Source organism: Toxotes jaculatrix, chromosome 24, assembly GCF_017976425.1.
Source record: "Toxotes jaculatrix isolate fToxJac2 chromosome 24, fToxJac2.pri, whole genome shotgun sequence".
Taxonomy (NCBI): Eukaryota; Metazoa; Chordata; class Actinopteri; family Toxotidae; genus Toxotes; species Toxotes jaculatrix.
In genome coordinates this window covers 11,221,677-11,240,026 of record NC_054417.1, presented here as the reverse complement: position 1 = coordinate 11,240,026, position 18,350 = coordinate 11,221,677, and the positions used below count along the sequence as shown (strand labels likewise).

The window sequence follows — 18,350 nt, the reverse complement described above, 5'->3', positions numbered from 1 at the left end:
GGGTCCGTGGGAAAGAAATGCTGACTGGAGTGGGAGCGGAGGAAGAATTGCGCTCCAGGGACACTGCTTTAGGCGTGAAAACAACAAAGTAGGGCTAATAATAAAAGTGCACTTTGGTTTATTATTTGGGTTATCAGACATCCTGTGGGAGGAGTTTTGTTACAACTTGTAGGGTTGAAAATATAACTGCTTTACTCTAATGTCAGGCAGTAAATCAGGCTCCTGTGTTGCTGTGTCAGGCAGCTTGAGCTTTAAATCTCATGGATTTGATGTGTCATATGAGACATGAAAATGACTACGCTCATCCCAAAGGCAGAAGAATAGACAAATACATAACAGCATCAAAAACTGCATAGAGGAACAAAATGGCTGCAGGGTTGTTTTGTGCAAGTGTCACACAGACCATCTGCATGTTTGCATAATTTTGCTAAGTCCAGTGCCAGACCACAGTGTCCCAGTCTCAGTCTAGGCATAACATAAACTGTGTGCCTTCTCTCTCTCCCTTAATAACAATGTTCTTTCTTTGCACTGCTTTGTACAACAAAGTGGTGATGCCCCTTTGTTTCTTTCCCCCCCGCTGAAACTTCATATGTTCCACTGCAGTGCCCATATTATTATAGCCATTAATTCTGTTATGAAGACTGAAACCAGCTCAGAGATTTGCTTGTGGTTCTGCTGACCAGAAAAAAAAGACAGGCAAGGGATTCAAGTTTGTTTGAAGGTTTAAGAATAAACGAATCTCAAATGACTGAAATGTAGTTTTAAAGCGCTTTATAAGTATATAATATTTATCCTGCAAGTAAAAATCCAAGGTTAAGTGAATTAAGGTGCAGCAGTGGCTGCTTTTACTTGTCACGCTTTTATTTTGAAATGTAGCGGAAGGAGTGTTGTTTGCTTAACGTCGTCGTTCCGGTAATGGCGCTGCAGAGTAGCGGGGAGTTTTATACTAAAAAGTAAATTTATGAACCGTTAGCTATTGTTTTTTTTTTTGTTTTGTTTTTTTTTGTCAAACCTCTGTTGCTAACAGTGCGTAGCCAAAACCTGTCCAAATGAGCTGATGCCAAAAGTTTTCCGTGTCGGGACCGTAAACACGGTATGTCCTCTTGTTTGCTTGTTTTTTTAGCTAGTGTTAAACTTAATTCGGAAAAGCTAGTTAGCTCCAGCGTTGTTTCTCTCCTGTTAGCCATTGTAAATGCTACTTTGGTGGAAAGTTAAGAAATCACACTGAAGTAGGCGATGTTTTCACACAATCAAAAGCCATAAATGTTCTTTAGACTTGGAATATGCATTTCACTTTTAAAATGTGTCTTCACGTGCTGTCCTCATACAGAAATGCACCGCGAGACTGTGCTATGAAAGGTAATAAGTTTTCCTATTAAGGTGTCTGTTTCAAAAAGCAATGATAAGTTGTTACAAGCAGTTTGTTATCAGAAAGCAGAAGCAGCTGAAGAATTTTGATCACTTACTACATCACCTGCTGCATCTAAACCAGGTTAAAAATAAGCCCGACGTTGTTTTTTCCAAATCACATAGGACTGGTTGAGGTCCAGGCTTTTGCTGATTTCAACCATTTGATTTGACTTAAGCCTTATGTTAATTAAACAGCTTTATTATTCATGGCGTTACTTAATTTTGTGAGAACTGCTCTAGCATTAATAATATTAATAATTTTATCTTGTCAATAAAAAATAAGAATATAATAATAATGACTCGTGCCTGATGCCATTGTGTCTACGTAGGTTTTGAGGATGACAGTCCTGAATCTGTCCTTTGCTGCATGTGGTTTCCTGGGGATCTACCACTTGGGCGCCGTGGGGGCCTTCCTCCGCCACGGGGACAAGCTGCTGGGCTCTCTCGGGGCCTGCGCAGGCGCCTCGGCCGGGGCCCTGGTGGCTGCTGTAATGATCACGGCTCCCGACAAGCTGGAGGTAGAGTGCTGAGCTCCTCATTCATTCCATGGCGAGAAGTCTGTGGATCTGTGAAGACTCTCTGTCAAGCCGGTCTCCCTGGTCTCCCTTGTCTTGCAGCACTGTAAAGAATTCACGTACAGGTTTGCTGACAGTGTGAGAAGGCAGCGGTTTGGAGCTGTCACACCGGGCTACGACTTCATGCTCACGCTACGGTAAAGAAATTAAATTTCAGCAAACACTAGCAGAACTGATGTCGTTTTCCCATCAGCCTCGGGTGTATATGGGTGTTAATTTGCATGCATTATCATGCTAACACTCTAAAATAAGATGCCACACATACTCTGAGCTGTATTAGCTACCTTAGTGAGCATCCCCTGACACTGCTCTTGTTATTTAGTTTAATTGCTTTTCGCTGCCTCTGATGAGTTTGTTTTAATTCATGTTGCCTGTGAATATTGCTGTAAAGTTGCTTTGGGAACAGGGGTCCAAGTTCGTATATATTTATATTTATTTTCACAAGGACTTTAGGTTAAGTTTTATGTAGAGAACGATTCTGTTTATGTGCAACAGATTGAGGAAGTTGTATTTAAAATGAGCATCAGTGTGTGTGCTTCCTCTCCAGGGAGGGGATAGAAGAGATTCTGCCCAGCGAGGCTCACAGTCTGGCCGCAGACCGCCTCCACATCTCACTGACACACTCCAAAACTGGCAAGAACCACATGGTGTCCAGGTTTGCCTCCAGGGAGGAGCTCATAGAGGTACACACACACACACACACACACACATTACACTGATCTTTTCAGTTTAAAACACTTTCATTAATGCTCTAACTAGAAAATGACACTTCTCCAGGCTCTACTGGCTAGCAGCTTTGTACCAGTCTATGCTGGACTCAGACCAGTGGAATTCAGGGGACAGGTAATGGGCTCATTCACTAACAGAATGAATCATATTTACTACATCCATAATTTGAGTAATTTTCAAAGTAAAAGTGCCAAATTTGACATGTTCGTGTGTTTCTAAAAATGTAATGTTTTCTAAAGGCAGCATGGTCTGTGACTGATAAGTATTGAGGAACAGTCAGGCAACACATGTCCACAATGTTAAGCACTTTTACTGTGTCATTTTAGAGCAATTCCAAAGTAAAAGTCCCATGATTGGAAATTGAAAATGCTTATTTCCTAAAATTTGAGATCCTATAAAAACGGTGCTGCTTCGTAGTTTCTGACAGTGAAATAATATTAACAACGTGAAGCAAATATTTTTGCCTCAGTCTTTTGACCCAGTCTATGTCTGGTTAGAAATGGATAGACGGAGGGTTCACGGACAGCCTGCCGATTCCGCCGGTGGGACGAACCATCACCGTGTCTCCCTTCGCCGGCCTGCAGGATGTGTGTCCTGTCCACAGGGGGCGCTTCAACACTCAGCTCAGACTGGCCAACATGAAAATAATGGCGAGTATTGGATCATTTCATCAGATAGCATCGATTGTTATTATGTGGGAGCTGCACAACTTCCGGGTTTCATCAAAGATTCGACGTTTACGTGGTGTTCTCTTTGGTTTCCTCAGTTCTCCGTGGAGAACATCAAACGTCTGAACCAGGCGCTGTTCCCTCCATCTCGCGGCAGAATGCAGCTTTTATGTGAGGAAGGCTTCGGCGACACCATGAGGTTCCTGAAGAGGGAGGCCTGGGCGAGCTGACGGTCGTGGAAAGAACCAAGAGCCATCTACAGAAATGTGAGAGTGGATTTCATAGATTTGACTTTATTTATTTCCTAGTTTTTTAAGAGTGTTTCCATGGAGTAATGTTGTAGAGAGACTTCAAACACACTGATACCAACAGCTCCATGTGGACTGATGCGTAAACATCACCAGTGCTGGCCTCTGTGTGTACTTACAGAGCATGAATGGGTGTGTGTATCATTGTGAGCTTCGATCAGATAAGTGTTGTCACACATGCACACACCACATCTTTTTTTTTTTTTTGTTTTCCTCCAGCATGGGAGGAATGCAGTTCTCCTGGTTTGTCCTCCCCCAGGACGGAGTAGCATGTTATTTACACTCAAGGTACCACTAAATAAAACCTTTGTTTACTCTAACCAGTGATTTAATGAAGTTTTTATTGTTTTTTTGTTGTTGTTTTTTTGTGAAATTGTGAAATTTGAGAATGAGAAAATGATTAAACTAACACGCAAAATTTCTGTCTTCACTGCCCTCTTTCCCGTCCTCTTGTCCAGTATCTCCTGGCTATAATGATACTTCCTGATAGGATATTGTCAATTTCAATCTATATGTACTAGAAGCAAAATATAAAGTAGATCTGATGTAGAAATGACAGAATGATGGATGCATGTTCATAGAAATTACAGGAACTGTCACTGCTTCGTTTGATGATTGATCTTAAAGAGTCCCTATAGAGGTTTTGATCTATAGTGGTTTCTGCTACAGAGCTGCTTTTCTATGCGTGGATCCTCCGTTTGTTTTTGTTTTGTGTATCATACGCACATAAAGGAAGTGCGTTTAATATGTTTATTTAGAGCTCAAGGATACACACACACACACAGTGTGATTTGGCAACAAACACTGCATGTAAACATGACTTGGTTGTTGACAGGAAAACTCCACAGGGGAGTTCAAACACCAAAAGCCGTTACTGAGCGTCTGTAAACATCTTTACTTCAATCTATAAGCCAATATTTATTGATTTTATTTCTGCACCAAAGTCCATTAAAAAAAATAAGTATTTTGATTTGACAAAACAATATGAGCTCAAGGTTTACTTACTAGCTCTTTTCACACGTTTTCAGTTGTTTTACATGGTTTTCGTGTTAGATGGGGTCGGACTACTGATGAAGGCCATGATAGAGCTGAAAACCTTGGAAAAACAAGCAACTTTTTAGCTACAAAAAAACAATTTTTAGGTCAAATAAAAATACATATTTGTATGTTGTGAACCTGATGTTGCAAAGAGTCATATAAATACATAATGAAAGAATGAAGAAAAAGCTTTAGAATGGAAACAAAGAAAAGTAGAAGAATGCAGACACACACAAGCAGATGTACCCACTAGTGTTTCCCCGCTGGTATTATGTAAGCCCACCTGCTGTCTGTTGTAATGAGGCTCAATTAAGGCTTTCCCTTAAATTACAGTTCCCACCCGGGGGCCAAAGATTCCATGTCTTGTTTCTTCTTTTTTTTTTCTTGTTATGTTTCAGCTTGTCTTGTTTGGAAAATTCTCCCCCAGTAATGAAACACTGAAAACTGTCTGGAAACAGTCCAGCTGAAGGAGGCCTCACCCCCCTCTGTTTGTTGGGGTGTAATTATTCAGCTGCTGACTTGACCGTATGGTGCGCACCTGCAGACACTCTGATAAGCGTACTCAGATCAGCTGAAAAAAGCAGGCAAGTGTTTGTCGAGCGTAGAGAGACGGGCTGAGTCATTTTTTATTTTTTATTTTAATTCTTTATTTATTTTAAATCTCATTTCGGGAAGACGCTCCTGCTGAGCCACGGACGCTGCTGGGAAATCCACGCAGTGAGGGCCCAGCGAGAAAACAATATTCACTCTGTAGCAAACATTTAATAACTTAATAGCTACTTAATGATTATTCTTAAGACTCTATTATGGAGAGTAGGTGTGCACCACATGGAGAGATGTTTGTTCTTTAATAGTCTCTAAGCTGTGCTTTAAGTTCAGTCAGCAGCGGGAAAAGGAACACAGAACATCATCCCCATCCCAGATGAGACCAATGAAGGTGGTGTTGTCTGCAAACTTAATCAGCTTGACAGACTGGTGGCCAGAGGTGCAGCAGTTGGTGTACAAGGAGAAGAGCAGAGGGGAAAGTACACAGTCTTGGGGGGGGGGGGTTGTCCTGGAGGAGAGCTGGGAGGATTGTATTGAAGGCAGAGTTTAAGTCCACAAACAGGATCCTGACTTAGATTCACAGGGAGTCCAGATGCTGCAGGATGAAGCGAAGGGCCAGGTTGACTGTGGGGTCTGTAGGCAAACTGTAGGGGGCCCAGGTGGGGGGCCGTGATGGTCTTGAGGTGGGACAGAACCAGGTGACAGGTCTGTAGTCATTAAGTCCAGTGATCCTTGGCTTCTTAGGGACTGGAACTATGGTGGAGGATTTGAACCAGGCTGGCACGTGGGATGACTCCAGTGAGCTGTTGAAAATCCAGTGAGGTGTTGAAAATTTATATAATAATAATAATAATAATAATAATAATAATTATTATTATTATTATTATTATTACTATAAGAAGATGAACAGCAGGATCATGGGGACAGAAAATGGTTTGCACAGATCCAGATTCTGCAGAACCACAGTGAGGTACATGTCACACTGATGCTGCGTCAGCATAGGAGATAATTAAAGGAATATTTTAAAGGCATTTAACAAGAAATATACTAGTAGCAGAAACACTAAACTGCAAGCACTGAGTAAACTGAACAAAACTTCAGAAAATAGTCAAACTCTCACTCATGCTTTTTTATTCTTTGATCAAAATTGTTTTATCTTTTTATTCTTCAGTTAAAGATTTGCACAGTTAGTTGTGTAAGAGCTTTCAGCATGTAGTTGTCGCACTTGAACCTAATTTCAAGGACATACAAGAAGATTTATTTAAAAAAAAAAAAAATAGAGGTCATTATATCCCGATTTTTCTACCTCCAAAACTCTGTGAGTTAATTTCCCATGATTCCACCAATAGAAGACTTTAATTTCCGCTTTAATTTCTTAAATTAAAGTTGTGTTAATTGATTTTTTTTTTTTTTTTTTTTTTTTTGCTACTTTGGTGAAACAGAACATGCTGTAAACACAAACTGAAATATTATTCAATTCTAAAAAAAAATAATAATATCCTGGGGGAAGTGTGTGTGTGTGTGTACTGTTTGGCCGCCTGGTGGTGTATAAATAAAAGACCTGAGTTGTACGCAAGTATAAAACTGACAGCAGGAAATATGACAGCTAAAGACTGGGATGGTAAAACGAGTAAAAGAGGAGAAAACACATGCAGGGGCAGAAAGAAACTACCCGGACAGGAAGCACATTTAATGCTACCGCTGCATCAAAGCGCTACGTTCGGGCGCAGATGCGCTTTCGACGAGCGTTTGACAGCTGTCAAGACGCTTTTTCGATGAGATTTTTTTTGCAGTGAATGGCGAACTGTGGCAAAGTTACTGAACACACAACCCATACACAGAGAGAGAAGCATGCAAAGGCAACACACACACTTCACACTGCAGGGTTTTGACAGTGTTTGACAGTCGAGCTGTATTTAAAGAGTCTGTGTATTCTTAAAACTGGTACAAGCTGCTGAATAAGTTGTGGTGGAGGTTGTTGTGTGGAATTCAGTGTTGCTGAGGTCACAAATGTGATTGTCATTGTTGTCACTTATGTGATCCTGTTGCAAGCAGGACTTATTTATAAGCTATTGGTCCTGCTGGCATTGACAGAGCTGCCAAAGTGTGGAGCAGCAAGGCTGCAGCCAGGGTTTCCAAATTAGAGTCCCGACGGTTAGCTGGCTCGCCACAGGCTTCACCGATCTCTGATGCCACTCCACGGCCTCTTTCATCGCAGCCAGGATGGAGTAAAAGGCTGGCTCGGTGTCTGGAGTCAGGGGCGTGGACTCCGATGGGTCCTTCGAGAGGTCGAAGAGCAGCGGGGGGTTGTGGTGGGTCACGTAGCCTGGCGTGCAAAAGCACACGTGCGTGTGGAAACAGGCCACCTCGTTTTCTGGGTAGGCGTTTGGTGTGAAGTAAAAGGCTTTCCACACTGAGCTACCTGTAGAAATCCAAATGAAACCACTTGATGAAACTTACCCTCCCTTAAGGCCGGCAGAGTAATTTCAGTCAGACATGAGAGACAAAGGGCTGTTTTTAATAGATGCTAAAGTTCTTGCCGGTACGTGTACCTTATTTGGGTGATTGTTTTTGACTTACTGTTCTCAGGGTGCCATCGAACTGCGTTCAAGTAGGCATTGCAGTAGTGGAACAGGAACTCGTGCTTGGACCTTTCAGCTCGTCCCTGAAGCAAATCCATGAGGTTGTGACCGTCTATGTCCCTGCAGACCAGAGGACGGTGAGCATCCAGTCGCTCAGGAGAGTGAATAATAATTATCTGATCAAAGCCTCTGGATCACCTCACCTGTCCTCTGGCACTGAGGCTCCGCTCAGGTGCACCACAGTGGGAAACAGGTCCATGTTGCTGGTGGGCTCATCCACCTCCCTGCCACCAGGGATTTTTCCAGGCCAGCTGAGAATCCCGGGCACCCGGATCCCTCCTTCCCAATTTGTGGATTTCCCTCCTGCACAGATGATAAAAAAAAAATACTTGCCAGGATGAAACAGCATCGCTGACAGTGGCAGACTTACGAAAACCTTTGAATGAAGTCTTCTGGGTCCAAACAGAAAGATCTGAGTCCACACTGTGAAGTGGTGTCGGGTGTAAATCATTGACAAAGAGTCTGTTGTTGACTCTCTTAGGAAGCACCACAAGTCTGACGTGAAAACAGCAAATTCTTATTTTGATTGCATTTTTTTTTTAAGCATCATCTAGATTTTTAGCCTCAATCATGCATTTTGTTATCAAGGTGCATCAGTACTTTGTGAGACAATTTGGGTTTAATTCTTTAATTAAACAGCTGTTGAGTTGAGAAATGTATTATTGGTAACTTTATTATATGCTCTGACTAATAGACTCTCTGGGTTTAAATGTCATTTTGATGGAAGTGTACTAATTAAATGCTGCCTCCATTTTGTTATGATTGGTATTGAACTACATGATCCTTTCTAGGAATTTACATTATTTGGTTGATAAGAAATTTTTCGCCATGCATGCACCTTTAAGTAAAAATTCTGTCATTAGGCCTGATTCTGTATGTTATATATTTATACAGGTATTTATTTTTTAATTTTTAATTTTTTTATTTATTCAGGTATTATTTGAATTATTTGTGGTTTGAATTAATTGTCAATAATTGTAAATGATGCACCGAGTATCCTAGTGGACTATTTCAGACTGCTGTGGAAGTCATTTTATAGTCACGTGCTGTGTCATCCGGCATACAAAAACACACTGAGCTCCTTATCCTCTCTGCAAGTCTGCCATCAGCCATCCACCTCCTGTATCATCAATTACCTGTGCATGAGTTTTCAATAATTTCAATATGTATTTAATGATTAAATTCATTAAATGTTGTGTATTGCAAGCTCTTTTAAGTCCCAGAGAAAATCCTGTACCTTTGTATATCCCGTTCCATCCTCTGTGGACTTCCCCTGTGGAGGAGATTTCCTCCAGGTGAGCACCCTGGTCTGAGGTCAGGTAGACCAGAGTGTTTTCTCTCAGCTGGAGTCTGTCCAGAGTCTGCATGATCTGACCTAAGGACAGACACAGTATTTTTAAACAATATACTAGTTTTTTGTTTTTTGGGTTTTTTTTAAATGGACATGCAGCCCTATTGAAAAATATATATGTGTGTGTTGCATGAAAGTTGAACTTCAGGACAAAAAAAAGAGCCAGCAAGAAAAGGAAACCACACTTCTTTTCCCATTCAGCAAGCAAAACACAAAGCAATTACTGCCCTCCTCCTTTGTGCTGACACAATACTCCTCAAGCTAAAATAATTGGGGTAATTACACGTTCATTAGGAACACATACCCCCCTCTCCCCCTTTGCATTCAGTCCATTGTGGGGTGTTGTCGAGTGGAGGCTGTCCTTGAGAATGAATGGCAATTAGAGCAAAGAGAATGTGCCTTATTTCAAAATCTTTGAATAATGAAGAACTAGCCTGAACTGAGCCTGTATCTGAGACAACTTGCAGGTCATAGCAGTTCACAAAAGTCCATCTGAAAAACTCGAAAGCAATTTGCCTTTCTAAAATAATCCACCAGACCAGTCCTTGAAACAAAACATAGCCTGCAGAATCTACCTACGCTCCAGTCCACCTCATGGACAGCGTCGCCATAGATGCCATGACGGCTGCTTCCTCTGAATGCTGCAGAAGCAAACATGGCTGTGTGCACTTGAAGGAAAGAGAAATACAGCAGGAAAGGCCTCGCTGAGTTCCTGTAGGAACAGGAAATACAGTTTCATTCCAAGCATTACATAATGTAAATAGTAAAAAAATTTTGGATAAACATGGATCAGGAAAGCGGACCTCTCTATGAAGTCCACTGCCTCACTTGTCATCCTCTGTGTCAAGTTTTCAGAAGTGAACGGCTGCTCCACAACTCTGTGGTCCCTCATGAGAACACAGTTGAGATATGGAAAGACCATGATGAAGCCCGCCACCAGACCCGTGATCACGAGCGTCAGAGACAGCAGTCTCTCTATCAGCCTACCACCAATGGTGATGATGCCGGCGTAGTGGAGTATGGCCATGGTGACCAAGACAAGAGTCAGAGTCTGGAATGGTAAATATTTATGGATCTGCAACACGGTGCCATGTCCAGGTTGGCAGTCTCGCAGGTTGGTCAAGGGGATACCGAAGAAATAGTTGAAGCCGTGGGCGCTGGGGTGGTGGCAGTGGTCGTCACTGCGTTCGCAGTTAAGTCCTAGGTGCCACTTTCCTGGAACCAAGTAGAAATTTACCAAGGACTGAACTCATTCATCTCCCTTAATGCACCATAATTCTATTTACAAGAAAATCAGTTCATTACTACATTTGTCAAATGAATCAAAGCCTTGGCCTTGTTGGTGTTGGAGCTTTTCCACATTCATCATAAGTTAGATAAGTTGGTGGCCTCGGGTAGAAGGAAACAAACTCTGCAGGTGCAGTTCAACTCCCGCAACAAGTTTGACATTAATAATTTTTGTCGTATTTCTGTTTTGGGTGTTTGAAAAATTGCCTCCTCCGTGCAGTCCTCGGCCTAATTTGGCCCCCTCAGACTACTACTTCTGCCCCAAGATGAAGAAAGAGCTCAGTGGTCGCCATTTTGACACCAATGATGATGACATCATAGCTGTTGTGAACCACTTCCCGGAAGTCCAAGACTTCTGCAACGTAGGGATCCGTATGCTCCACGATTGCTGGACTAAGTGTGTAAATGTAGGAGGGGGATATATTTAAAGTTAATTGTGATTGTTTTTCTAAAATTGGCTCCTCCTACCTTAGGACACAACTTTGTTATAAAGCTGCTGTTAGCTGTAAGAGCTACACGCATGTACCTATCAGAGCCGTCTCGTAGCCTTGCTGTTTGGCGATCTTAGCAAAGGTTAGCTCGTGGCTGGGAAGACCTCCAGATGCTGCGTTAAATATAAAGACACCAGGTCTGATAGTACCAGCTACACCTGTTAAAGAGGGAAATGAAATGTTAGAACCACATAATTTTTTGGGGGGAGTTTTTGCGTCCATGTCTTTGAACTGGCCTGATCGAATCGGGTACCGTCCAGTGAGGAACGCCGCCCTGCTGGGGGTGCACAGGCTCGCCGCGGCAATGTGGTGCGTGAGCTTCACCCCTTCCTGTGCCAGCTGGTCAATATTGGGGGTCCTGACAAATCACAGACCATCAACCAGTCACAAGGCAGGTTTAGCATTCAGAGAGGCAAATATAAGGACTTTAATTAAATTTAAGAGAAACTTATCATTAAAAAATCAGGGAAAAGGTCTTGCTGACTGTTTTTGGACTCTTGTTTTGTTTTTTGCACATCTGATTAATATTTCCTGTTTTATTTTGAAGTTAGTTTCCTTGTGTTCCCTGGCTGGCTTTTTCTGCCTTATTGATTGTTTGCCCCGCCTTAATGTGTTTCACCTGGGCCAATTACCTCCCCTGTATTTAAGCCTCGGTCCTCCCTTGTCTCTTTGTCAGTTTGTCTGTGTTTGTACTCTTGTTTGCCTTCAGGTCCTTCCCCCGTGTTCCCAGCTACACACCATAACATTACAAAATGATGAACTATGGACCCAACAGACCCTAAATTTCAAATCTCCTGCTTCTACTCCTGTCTGGCCTCCAGGCCATCTGCCTGAGGTCTCCTCCTCCACTCTTCAACTCTGTTTACTGGCCCTTAGAATCCCTCTTCCATCTGGATTTTGGCCTTTAAGGGTGGGGTACTGTCATGATCAGCCCCCTTGGTGACTGTTGCATTTCTGATTATTTCACGTTTTATGTTTAAGTCCTGTTCCCTGAGGATCTGTGGATCACCTGCGTGGCAGTGTTCCTTCGGGTTTTTGTTCCTGTGTTTTATTCCTATGATTTTTTTTTTTTTTTTTTTTTTTGGTTTTGTTTCTTGGCCAAACAGACTCTATATACCAGTTGTTGTTTTTGTTTTTTGTTTTTGGTGACTAAAGCATCATTTTTAAGTCCACCTTTTGTTAGATTTTATTTTTAAAATCTACAAGTGTGTGTCCATGACACATTTTCACAACTTTATAATGATTACATAAAGAAAAGAATCATTAGTTGCAGCCATATTTGTAAAACGCTTTAAAAATGAGGCCAAGATGTGCTAAACTACAAGATCCTGTGATGGTTTTTGTCTGTTTTGTGTTAAAAGTTGTGTCCTAAGATGTGGAAATACACAACCTTTCCCCATCGGGGAGAATATGGAACAAATGGGCAGTCATGCTGTTGACATGTCATCATAGAAAATGCACAGGTGGAATTAATGAGCTGTAATTACTGGCTGGGTTCTGGAGTGGGAGGCCTGCCCAGAGGTTTGAGACTGTTGCCAACCTCCCCTGCTGGACAATGGCGGGAGTTAGTTTTTTGTTTTGTTTTATTTTACCTCAGGGTTTTATTGCCATAGCAGCCCAGGTCTCCAATTCCCAGGTCATCCACCATCATCAGAACAAAATTGGGTTTGCTGTTTTTGGGAAGAGACGCAACGGTTGCCGCCACAAGCAGCATCAGAAGAGAAGCTGGCAGCCATGTAAACTTCATGTTGTCAAACCAGAAGATACTGGAGGACAAAAAAAACATCAAATATTGATTCATTTGGAGTTTATGTGATTTGCATGAAACCAACACACACAGATCAGTATTTAGTCTTTGATTCTGAAGCCCAGGGGCATCAGAACCGGACACCATTAGGACCACAATGTATCCGCAAGGACAGAAGGGAAGGAAAAGGAGCAAGAACACATAAAGGAAGGACTTAAAACCTTAAACTTAAGACTTTATTAAAACCACAAAAAGACACAAAGCAGACAGAGAGGAGGACAATTAATACAGCCCAGCAACACTCAGACAGAAACTTGTCCACCCTAAGGACAAAACACCCAGATATAAACAGAGATCTGTACACTGGAGAGACAAAACAACCATTTTTAAAAACACATGGCACAGGAGAGCCAGCTCCTCAGGTCTGGACTCAGCAGTCCACCTACCTGAAGGACAAAGGACACTCATCTAAGGAAAGCAGTATTCACATTTTGTTCAGAGAAAACAAAGAAGCCGCCTGTCAAACTGGAGCAACAGTCACTCAATAGAGGAGGTGGCTTACGACACCACTTCCTGTTTTTTGAGTTTCAAAGTAAAACTTGAAGAATATAATTACAAAAAAGAAAAAAAAAGAAAATGAAAGAGGAATTATCTTTGATTTTGTTTACATGACCCTGACTCTTCATGGGAGTGAAAGACAGCCTATGAATCTATAGATTATTTCACTGAGCTCTGAGAACTGTGTGTGTGTGTGTGTGTGTGTGTGTGTGTGTGTAGGCTGCATGCAATTGAAGGCCAATGTTCAACACAAGGAATGCAGCAACAACATGAACCATGACCCTGACATACATTTACTGCTTCTAGCTTCCTTACAAGTGGACTTTAAAGAGAAGGTGCTGTATTTCATGCAGCTCATAGACTGGCATGGTATTCAGGTCCTCTGACAGGTCAATCGAACTTGCTAATTCACTGTCAGTCGCACAACAAAACAGCCTCAACAGTCTGCAAAATGCCAGGTGTCCTTGCTGTTAAAAATCCCTTTTTTTTTTCTCTTTTCTTTTTTTTAATTTCCCCTCGCACCTGATGTGTTGAGCATGGGGAAATACTGGCATCTGTTGTCTGGGTCCAACATTGCAGAACTTCAAAGCTTTGTCAACAGGTAGAAACACTGTTGTCTGTGATGTGATTGGACGACGGCTCGTCTGATTAATCATAGCTACACACACGGCAAAATAAATAAATAAATAAATGCATGATGATGTGTGTGTATCAAATAATTAAGCACTGCTGCTGATATGTGTGTGCGCATCTGTTTCTTAGATGAGTGCACTGTGGCGACGGCAGGTGCTCATAATAGACTGTCCACACTCCGTTAGGCGTCGCCATGAGCACTCAAGTCACATCCCCTCAGGTTCCTGCAGCTCCCTGCCGCTCACAGCTCTTAAAAAACGCTGCTCTCTTGTCTGCACCACCTGATGCATTAAAGTCCCTTTTCTTCTTCTAAGGCCCCTTTAAAGACGCCTTCGTTGTCAGGCTTCTTTAACACACAAAAGGCCGCGGAGCTCGGCTCACAGGCCTCCTGCAGGTAGGGTTTTTTTGGCTCGAACACCTAAGGACCTGAGAGGAGACTGAGGCATCACACGCACAAAGCGAGACGACAAAAGCCATTTGGCTGGGAAGAGCTTTGAATTAAAACAGCGCCGCGGGCGACGTTGTGTGCGTGCTGCTGCTGCTGGTGGACTCGCAAAGGCAACAAAAAGTGTGACAGAAGATACAGTGTGTGAAGTGATGCAGGGTGAAGTGCACAATTTTTTTTTTCAGGAAGTGTTTTCCCATTTCCTCATTATCTTCTAATTACATTTCCTATCTATGTCCCAAACCCTATTGTGTGTGATTCAGATAGCATTTTGGGTAACGCAGGCGGGTAGATTTTTGAGTTTGATTTTTGACAGGGAAGATAAAACTGAGGATTTTTGTTAGAAAACATATTTTTTCTAGTGTGTGTTTGCTTGATTTTTCAGCAAATTCCACAACATTACACACATTGTTCTTCATTTGTACTTCATTTAATCTTATTTAGATGTATTTCATCCAATTAGGTGACACAGTAATTGATTGACACACTGTTACAGGACTAATAAAAGTCTGAGATGTCAGTTTTCACCCCTGAGCAGCTTAAACGTTAAACTCATTTTCTTTGGACTCCTGGAACTTTATCTTCCAACTAAACCCCCAGTATATGATTATACAGGAACAGTGTATCACTGGATATTTCAGAAATTTTTTTAGGTTTGAAATTTGTGGGGGGGTTAGTTTTATTTATGTTTTAAATGCTGCTGTGCTTCAGGGGCGGGGGAAACAGATGGGGGAGTTAAACCTGGGGGTACCGCGGTGTCGCCAGCAGGGAGCAGTGTTGTAAAGCAATCTCGAAGGGCATTTGCAGAAGCAGGAACAGTGATGCAGAGCAGATAGACATGATTCAAGTATATTATAGTAGCCTTTGTCCACGGTGAAGGTTCAGTTTTAAGGATTTAAACCTTTTCACTCTTTCTTGGATTTTCCGACGTTGTTTTAAGATTTATTCCTTTGAGAATTTGTCCATCTTGACAAACTCATGCTGCTCAGCCCAGAGTTGCTGAAACCTCAAAGACTTTTATTTCAAATCTAGACTGAGTTGGAATTTAGTGGGAAATGCTTGAGAACAAGAATATTTCCATTCCATTTAGTCATATGGTGCAAGGTTCTGGGTTCAAACCAGTTGAAAAAATTCCCGTGCGGTTCACTGTCAATGGTTGTTTGTCTCTATGTGTCAACCCTGTGAAAACCTGGAGACCTGTCCAGGCTTGTACCCCAATGTCTGCCACCACTGCCTCCAACCTTCCTTATAGATTTGAGTGCTATACTCTGATCCATCGACCTACACAATGAAGAAACACTTGCATTACAGCTCCTAGATATAGTGCCTCCTCAATGGGGCTGAATATTGATCATATTGATCAGCCTCCACACATTTAAGACACCCACTGTTTGTTCAGAGTCACAATAATTATCTGTATGATATCAGCTCAAATTAGTATCCAAGACTCTCATGCATGAAACTTTATTATTAAAATGATTTTCTTTTTCTTTCAGGTTTATATACCTGAATACTGAAACACCTGCTGGCTAAGAAAATTCACCCCTGCTGACACCATTATAGCAGATAACCTTTATCACCCACATTTTGATGGAAATGTGAACTTAAAGCCACCAAGTATTCCTCATGCATTGGGTTTTATTGATAGCTGAGCACAGGAGGATAATAGAAAACACATTTACAGACACGTTATAATTAATAAATTCAACTTCAAAAGCAACTGCAACAAGGAAATTATATTTTTTTATATATATTTCTGACATACTAGAAAAACAAATGTACTAAAGGGATAAGAACATGCAGCAGCAGATGGCTGACAGCTTTGATTTCCCCCACAGCTATATCAAACACTCCTAAAACCCAACTAGGATTTGCGGGTTGTTGCAGTCAACATTGCTGCTGTGCATTTCATGGGTGGTTTATTTATTTATTTATTTATTTATTTGCTTCTCCATTGCTTAACTGAGAGCTCACCATTCCTTTTCTCTCTCACACACACACACACTCTAGGTCAGAGCCATGAAAGGCATCCTCAGCCTGCAGCAGTTTGGGAGAGCTTTGCATTTACCGGGCTCTGACGGCGGAACTAGGGCAGAGCATGTGCATGTGACAGCGGGTGCGCACGTGAGTCAGTACAGCACTGCAGTAACACAAAAAAATAAATAAAGCAGACTTGATCAAAACTCCTGGCCCCCTCTGGGTTTTCAGTTCATGTACAGAGAAACACTTTTGAATCCTGTCTTACAAAGATGCTTCACTGCAAAAGCAAAGATCTAATAAGACTGAAAATATCTTTCTTTTGACTCAGAAATAAAGCGAAGCATCACAACAGTTTGTTTCCTCTGATCCTGCTGATGGCGTGCTTATTTGCATTTCATTCAGTTGTGCATCTGTGTGTGTTTGTTGATCGCACACATCTCAGGAGAGAGAGAGAGAGCGAGTGCGTCAGAATCAGACTAATTCTGGAAGGACTTGCGAAGGTTGGGAGCATTTGGTTTAGAGGCCATGGCCAAGGCCCGTGGGGGTTTCAGGCGTCTGCAATCAATTTTTGCAATCTGACCTCCAAATTTACAGGCTGATGCTGCAACACATCACTTCCTGGTCAGCCAGGGGGCCTTTGGAAGTGTTTGAAATCAGCTGGCAGAAGTGCGTGGCATGACATTTGTTGTGTTTTGTTGAGGAAAGAAGTGATGTTGTCATAGCTTTGTCATTTTTTTAATAGGTAGTATGGCATAACTACTCTCTTTTGGGCGTCACTTTCTACCTCAGGGTTATTCACATTGGACGGACCTCATGAGTTGCTCAACAGACAACCAGTGAATTGATGGCTTTTTGTAGTTACCATGTCAGAGCTCCGATTGGCTCTGCGGAAACCGTATCAAAAATTCATCTTGCGCCTATTATTTTCCATCAATTCATTTAGCTTCTGACACCTCAGAAAGCAGTGGGTGACCTGAGAGGAGGCTGTGATTTGTGATACCTGGATAGACTAGGCCCCACCTCTCATCCATACTTGCACCAGCACCAGGGCCCTCCAGGACTGCATGTTGAGCCCCCTTTTTGCTACTCCTTCTACCCTTTATCATGAAGTTTGCAGATGATTCAACTTATTTCTAGAGTTTTAAGGTGTGTTAAGAGAATAATCTTGTCCTGAAAGATGATCATCAGCTTGGATTGTGTGGAAAAAGGTCCCCCTGTTTTAAGGTTCCACACATCGCCAAAGAGCTCTCCTGGACCACCAACACCACAAAAAGACGCAGCAGCAACTCTATTTCTGATGTCACATATCAATAAACACTATACCTTCAAGCGTAGCTGATGGATGGTGTTGGTAGTGCATCAGAAATATCAATAAATCTCTATCATTCTCCATCAGCAGCATGTGAGGCACCCAGAGAGCTTTTAATCAGTGACTAAGAGACAACAATAACATGGCTTGGCATGTTTTGCTTTTTAGATTTGATGAAAATTGTATTAGTCATGACGAGGGCTGATGAAATCTGCATCGCCGCAACGTGAGCCAGCTCAATCCCACCAGTGAGGCCCCGGGGTAAGGTTAAACGAAGCGGACAGTTGGCGGTTCGCAGGCCTGCAGGAGGACGCGGGATTAGCATTTTGGGAAAGGGAAGCTGGGAAATGAGGGCAGTAATGTCGACTCCCTCCTGGCTGTTCTGAAACAACGCAAGGCTTTTAGTTTTTTATCACTGAGAACCAATAAGTGTGAGGAGAAAGAAGGTGGGGCAAAAATAACTGACAGCTTTAATCAGTCTTTTTGATTTCATATACATCACCGCCATGATTGAACAGAGCCGCTTTGCCTCCGGATTCATCTCTGGAAGATTTTCAAAGGAATCAGCATCAAGCATCGATTTCGGTGCGAGTCCCCTTTGTGAGGCCTCTTCCCAGTTCCACAGTGCTGCAT

The 18,350-nt window shown here is 42.2% G+C and overlaps 2 protein-coding genes across 4 annotated transcripts; one reads left to right on the top strand and one right to left on the bottom strand.

Annotated features, from left to right (window-relative positions):
- Positions 1-905: 905 nt before the first annotated feature.
- pnpla4 (patatin-like phospholipase domain containing 4) lies at positions 906-4,106 on the top strand. Of its 3 annotated transcripts, none has more exons than XM_041032049.1 (8): positions 906-1,093; positions 1,740-1,928; positions 2,028-2,122; positions 2,533-2,668; positions 2,763-2,828; positions 3,212-3,364; positions 3,481-3,648; positions 3,910-4,106. In XM_041032049.1, exons 1-7 carry the CDS (start codon positions 1,058-1,060, stop codon positions 3,610-3,612), a joined length of 807 nt encoding a protein of 268 aa, XP_040887983.1. In that variant the 5' UTR covers positions 906-1,057; the 3' UTR covers positions 3,613-3,648; positions 3,910-4,106. The 3 variants fall into 3 exon arrangements, with proteins under 3 accessions (XP_040887983.1, XP_040887984.1, XP_040887982.1); XM_041032050.1 differs by adding an exon at positions 1,331-1,359 and having other exon boundaries at positions 3,481-4,106; XM_041032048.1 differs by having other exon boundaries at positions 3,481-4,106.
- Positions 4,107-5,402: 1,296 nt separating this feature from the next.
- On the bottom strand, positions 5,403-13,328 carry sts (steroid sulfatase (microsomal), isozyme S). The gene is made up of 10 exons (XM_041032691.1): positions 13,239-13,328; positions 12,638-12,811; positions 11,282-11,403; positions 11,081-11,203; positions 10,071-10,482; positions 9,843-9,979; positions 9,154-9,291; positions 8,060-8,219; positions 7,855-7,976; positions 5,403-7,696 (listed from the first exon to the last, which is right to left on the bottom strand). The coding sequence occupies exons 2-10, from the start codon at positions 12,790-12,792 to the stop codon at positions 7,344-7,346; spliced, it is 1,722 nt and encodes a 573-aa protein (XP_040888625.1). The 5' UTR covers positions 12,793-12,811; positions 13,239-13,328; the 3' UTR covers positions 5,403-7,343.
- Between the last annotated feature and the right edge of the window lie 5,022 nt (positions 13,329-18,350).

What these genes read in the sequence shown, in the direction of transcription:
- sts (XM_041032691.1), bottom strand. Translation starts at nt 12,792, where the DNA reads ATGAAGTTTACATGGCTGCCAGCTTCTCTTCTGATGCTGCTTGTGGCG. An exon ending in TATGGCAATAAAACCCTGAG is followed by an intron (nt 11,404 to 12,637) that starts GTAAAATAAAAC and finishes GTGATTTGTCAG; the next exon opens with GACCCCCAATATTGACCAGC. An exon ending in TCGATGGCACCCTGAGAACA is followed by an intron (nt 7,697 to 7,854) that starts GTAAGTCAAAAA and finishes GGATTTCTACAG; the next exon opens with GTAGCTCAGTGTGGAAAGCC.
- pnpla4 (XM_041032049.1), top strand. Translation starts at nt 1,058, where the DNA reads ATGCCAAAAGTTTTCCGTGTCGGGACCGTAAACACG. An exon ending in CCAGGGAGGAGCTCATAGAG is followed by an intron (nt 2,669 to 2,762) that starts GTACACACACAC and finishes ACACTTCTCCAG; the next exon opens with GCTCTACTGGCTAGCAGCTT. An exon ending in TGGCCAACATGAAAATAATG is followed by an intron (nt 3,365 to 3,480) that starts GCGAGTATTGGA and finishes TGGTTTCCTCAG; the next exon opens with TTCTCCGTGGAGAACATCAA.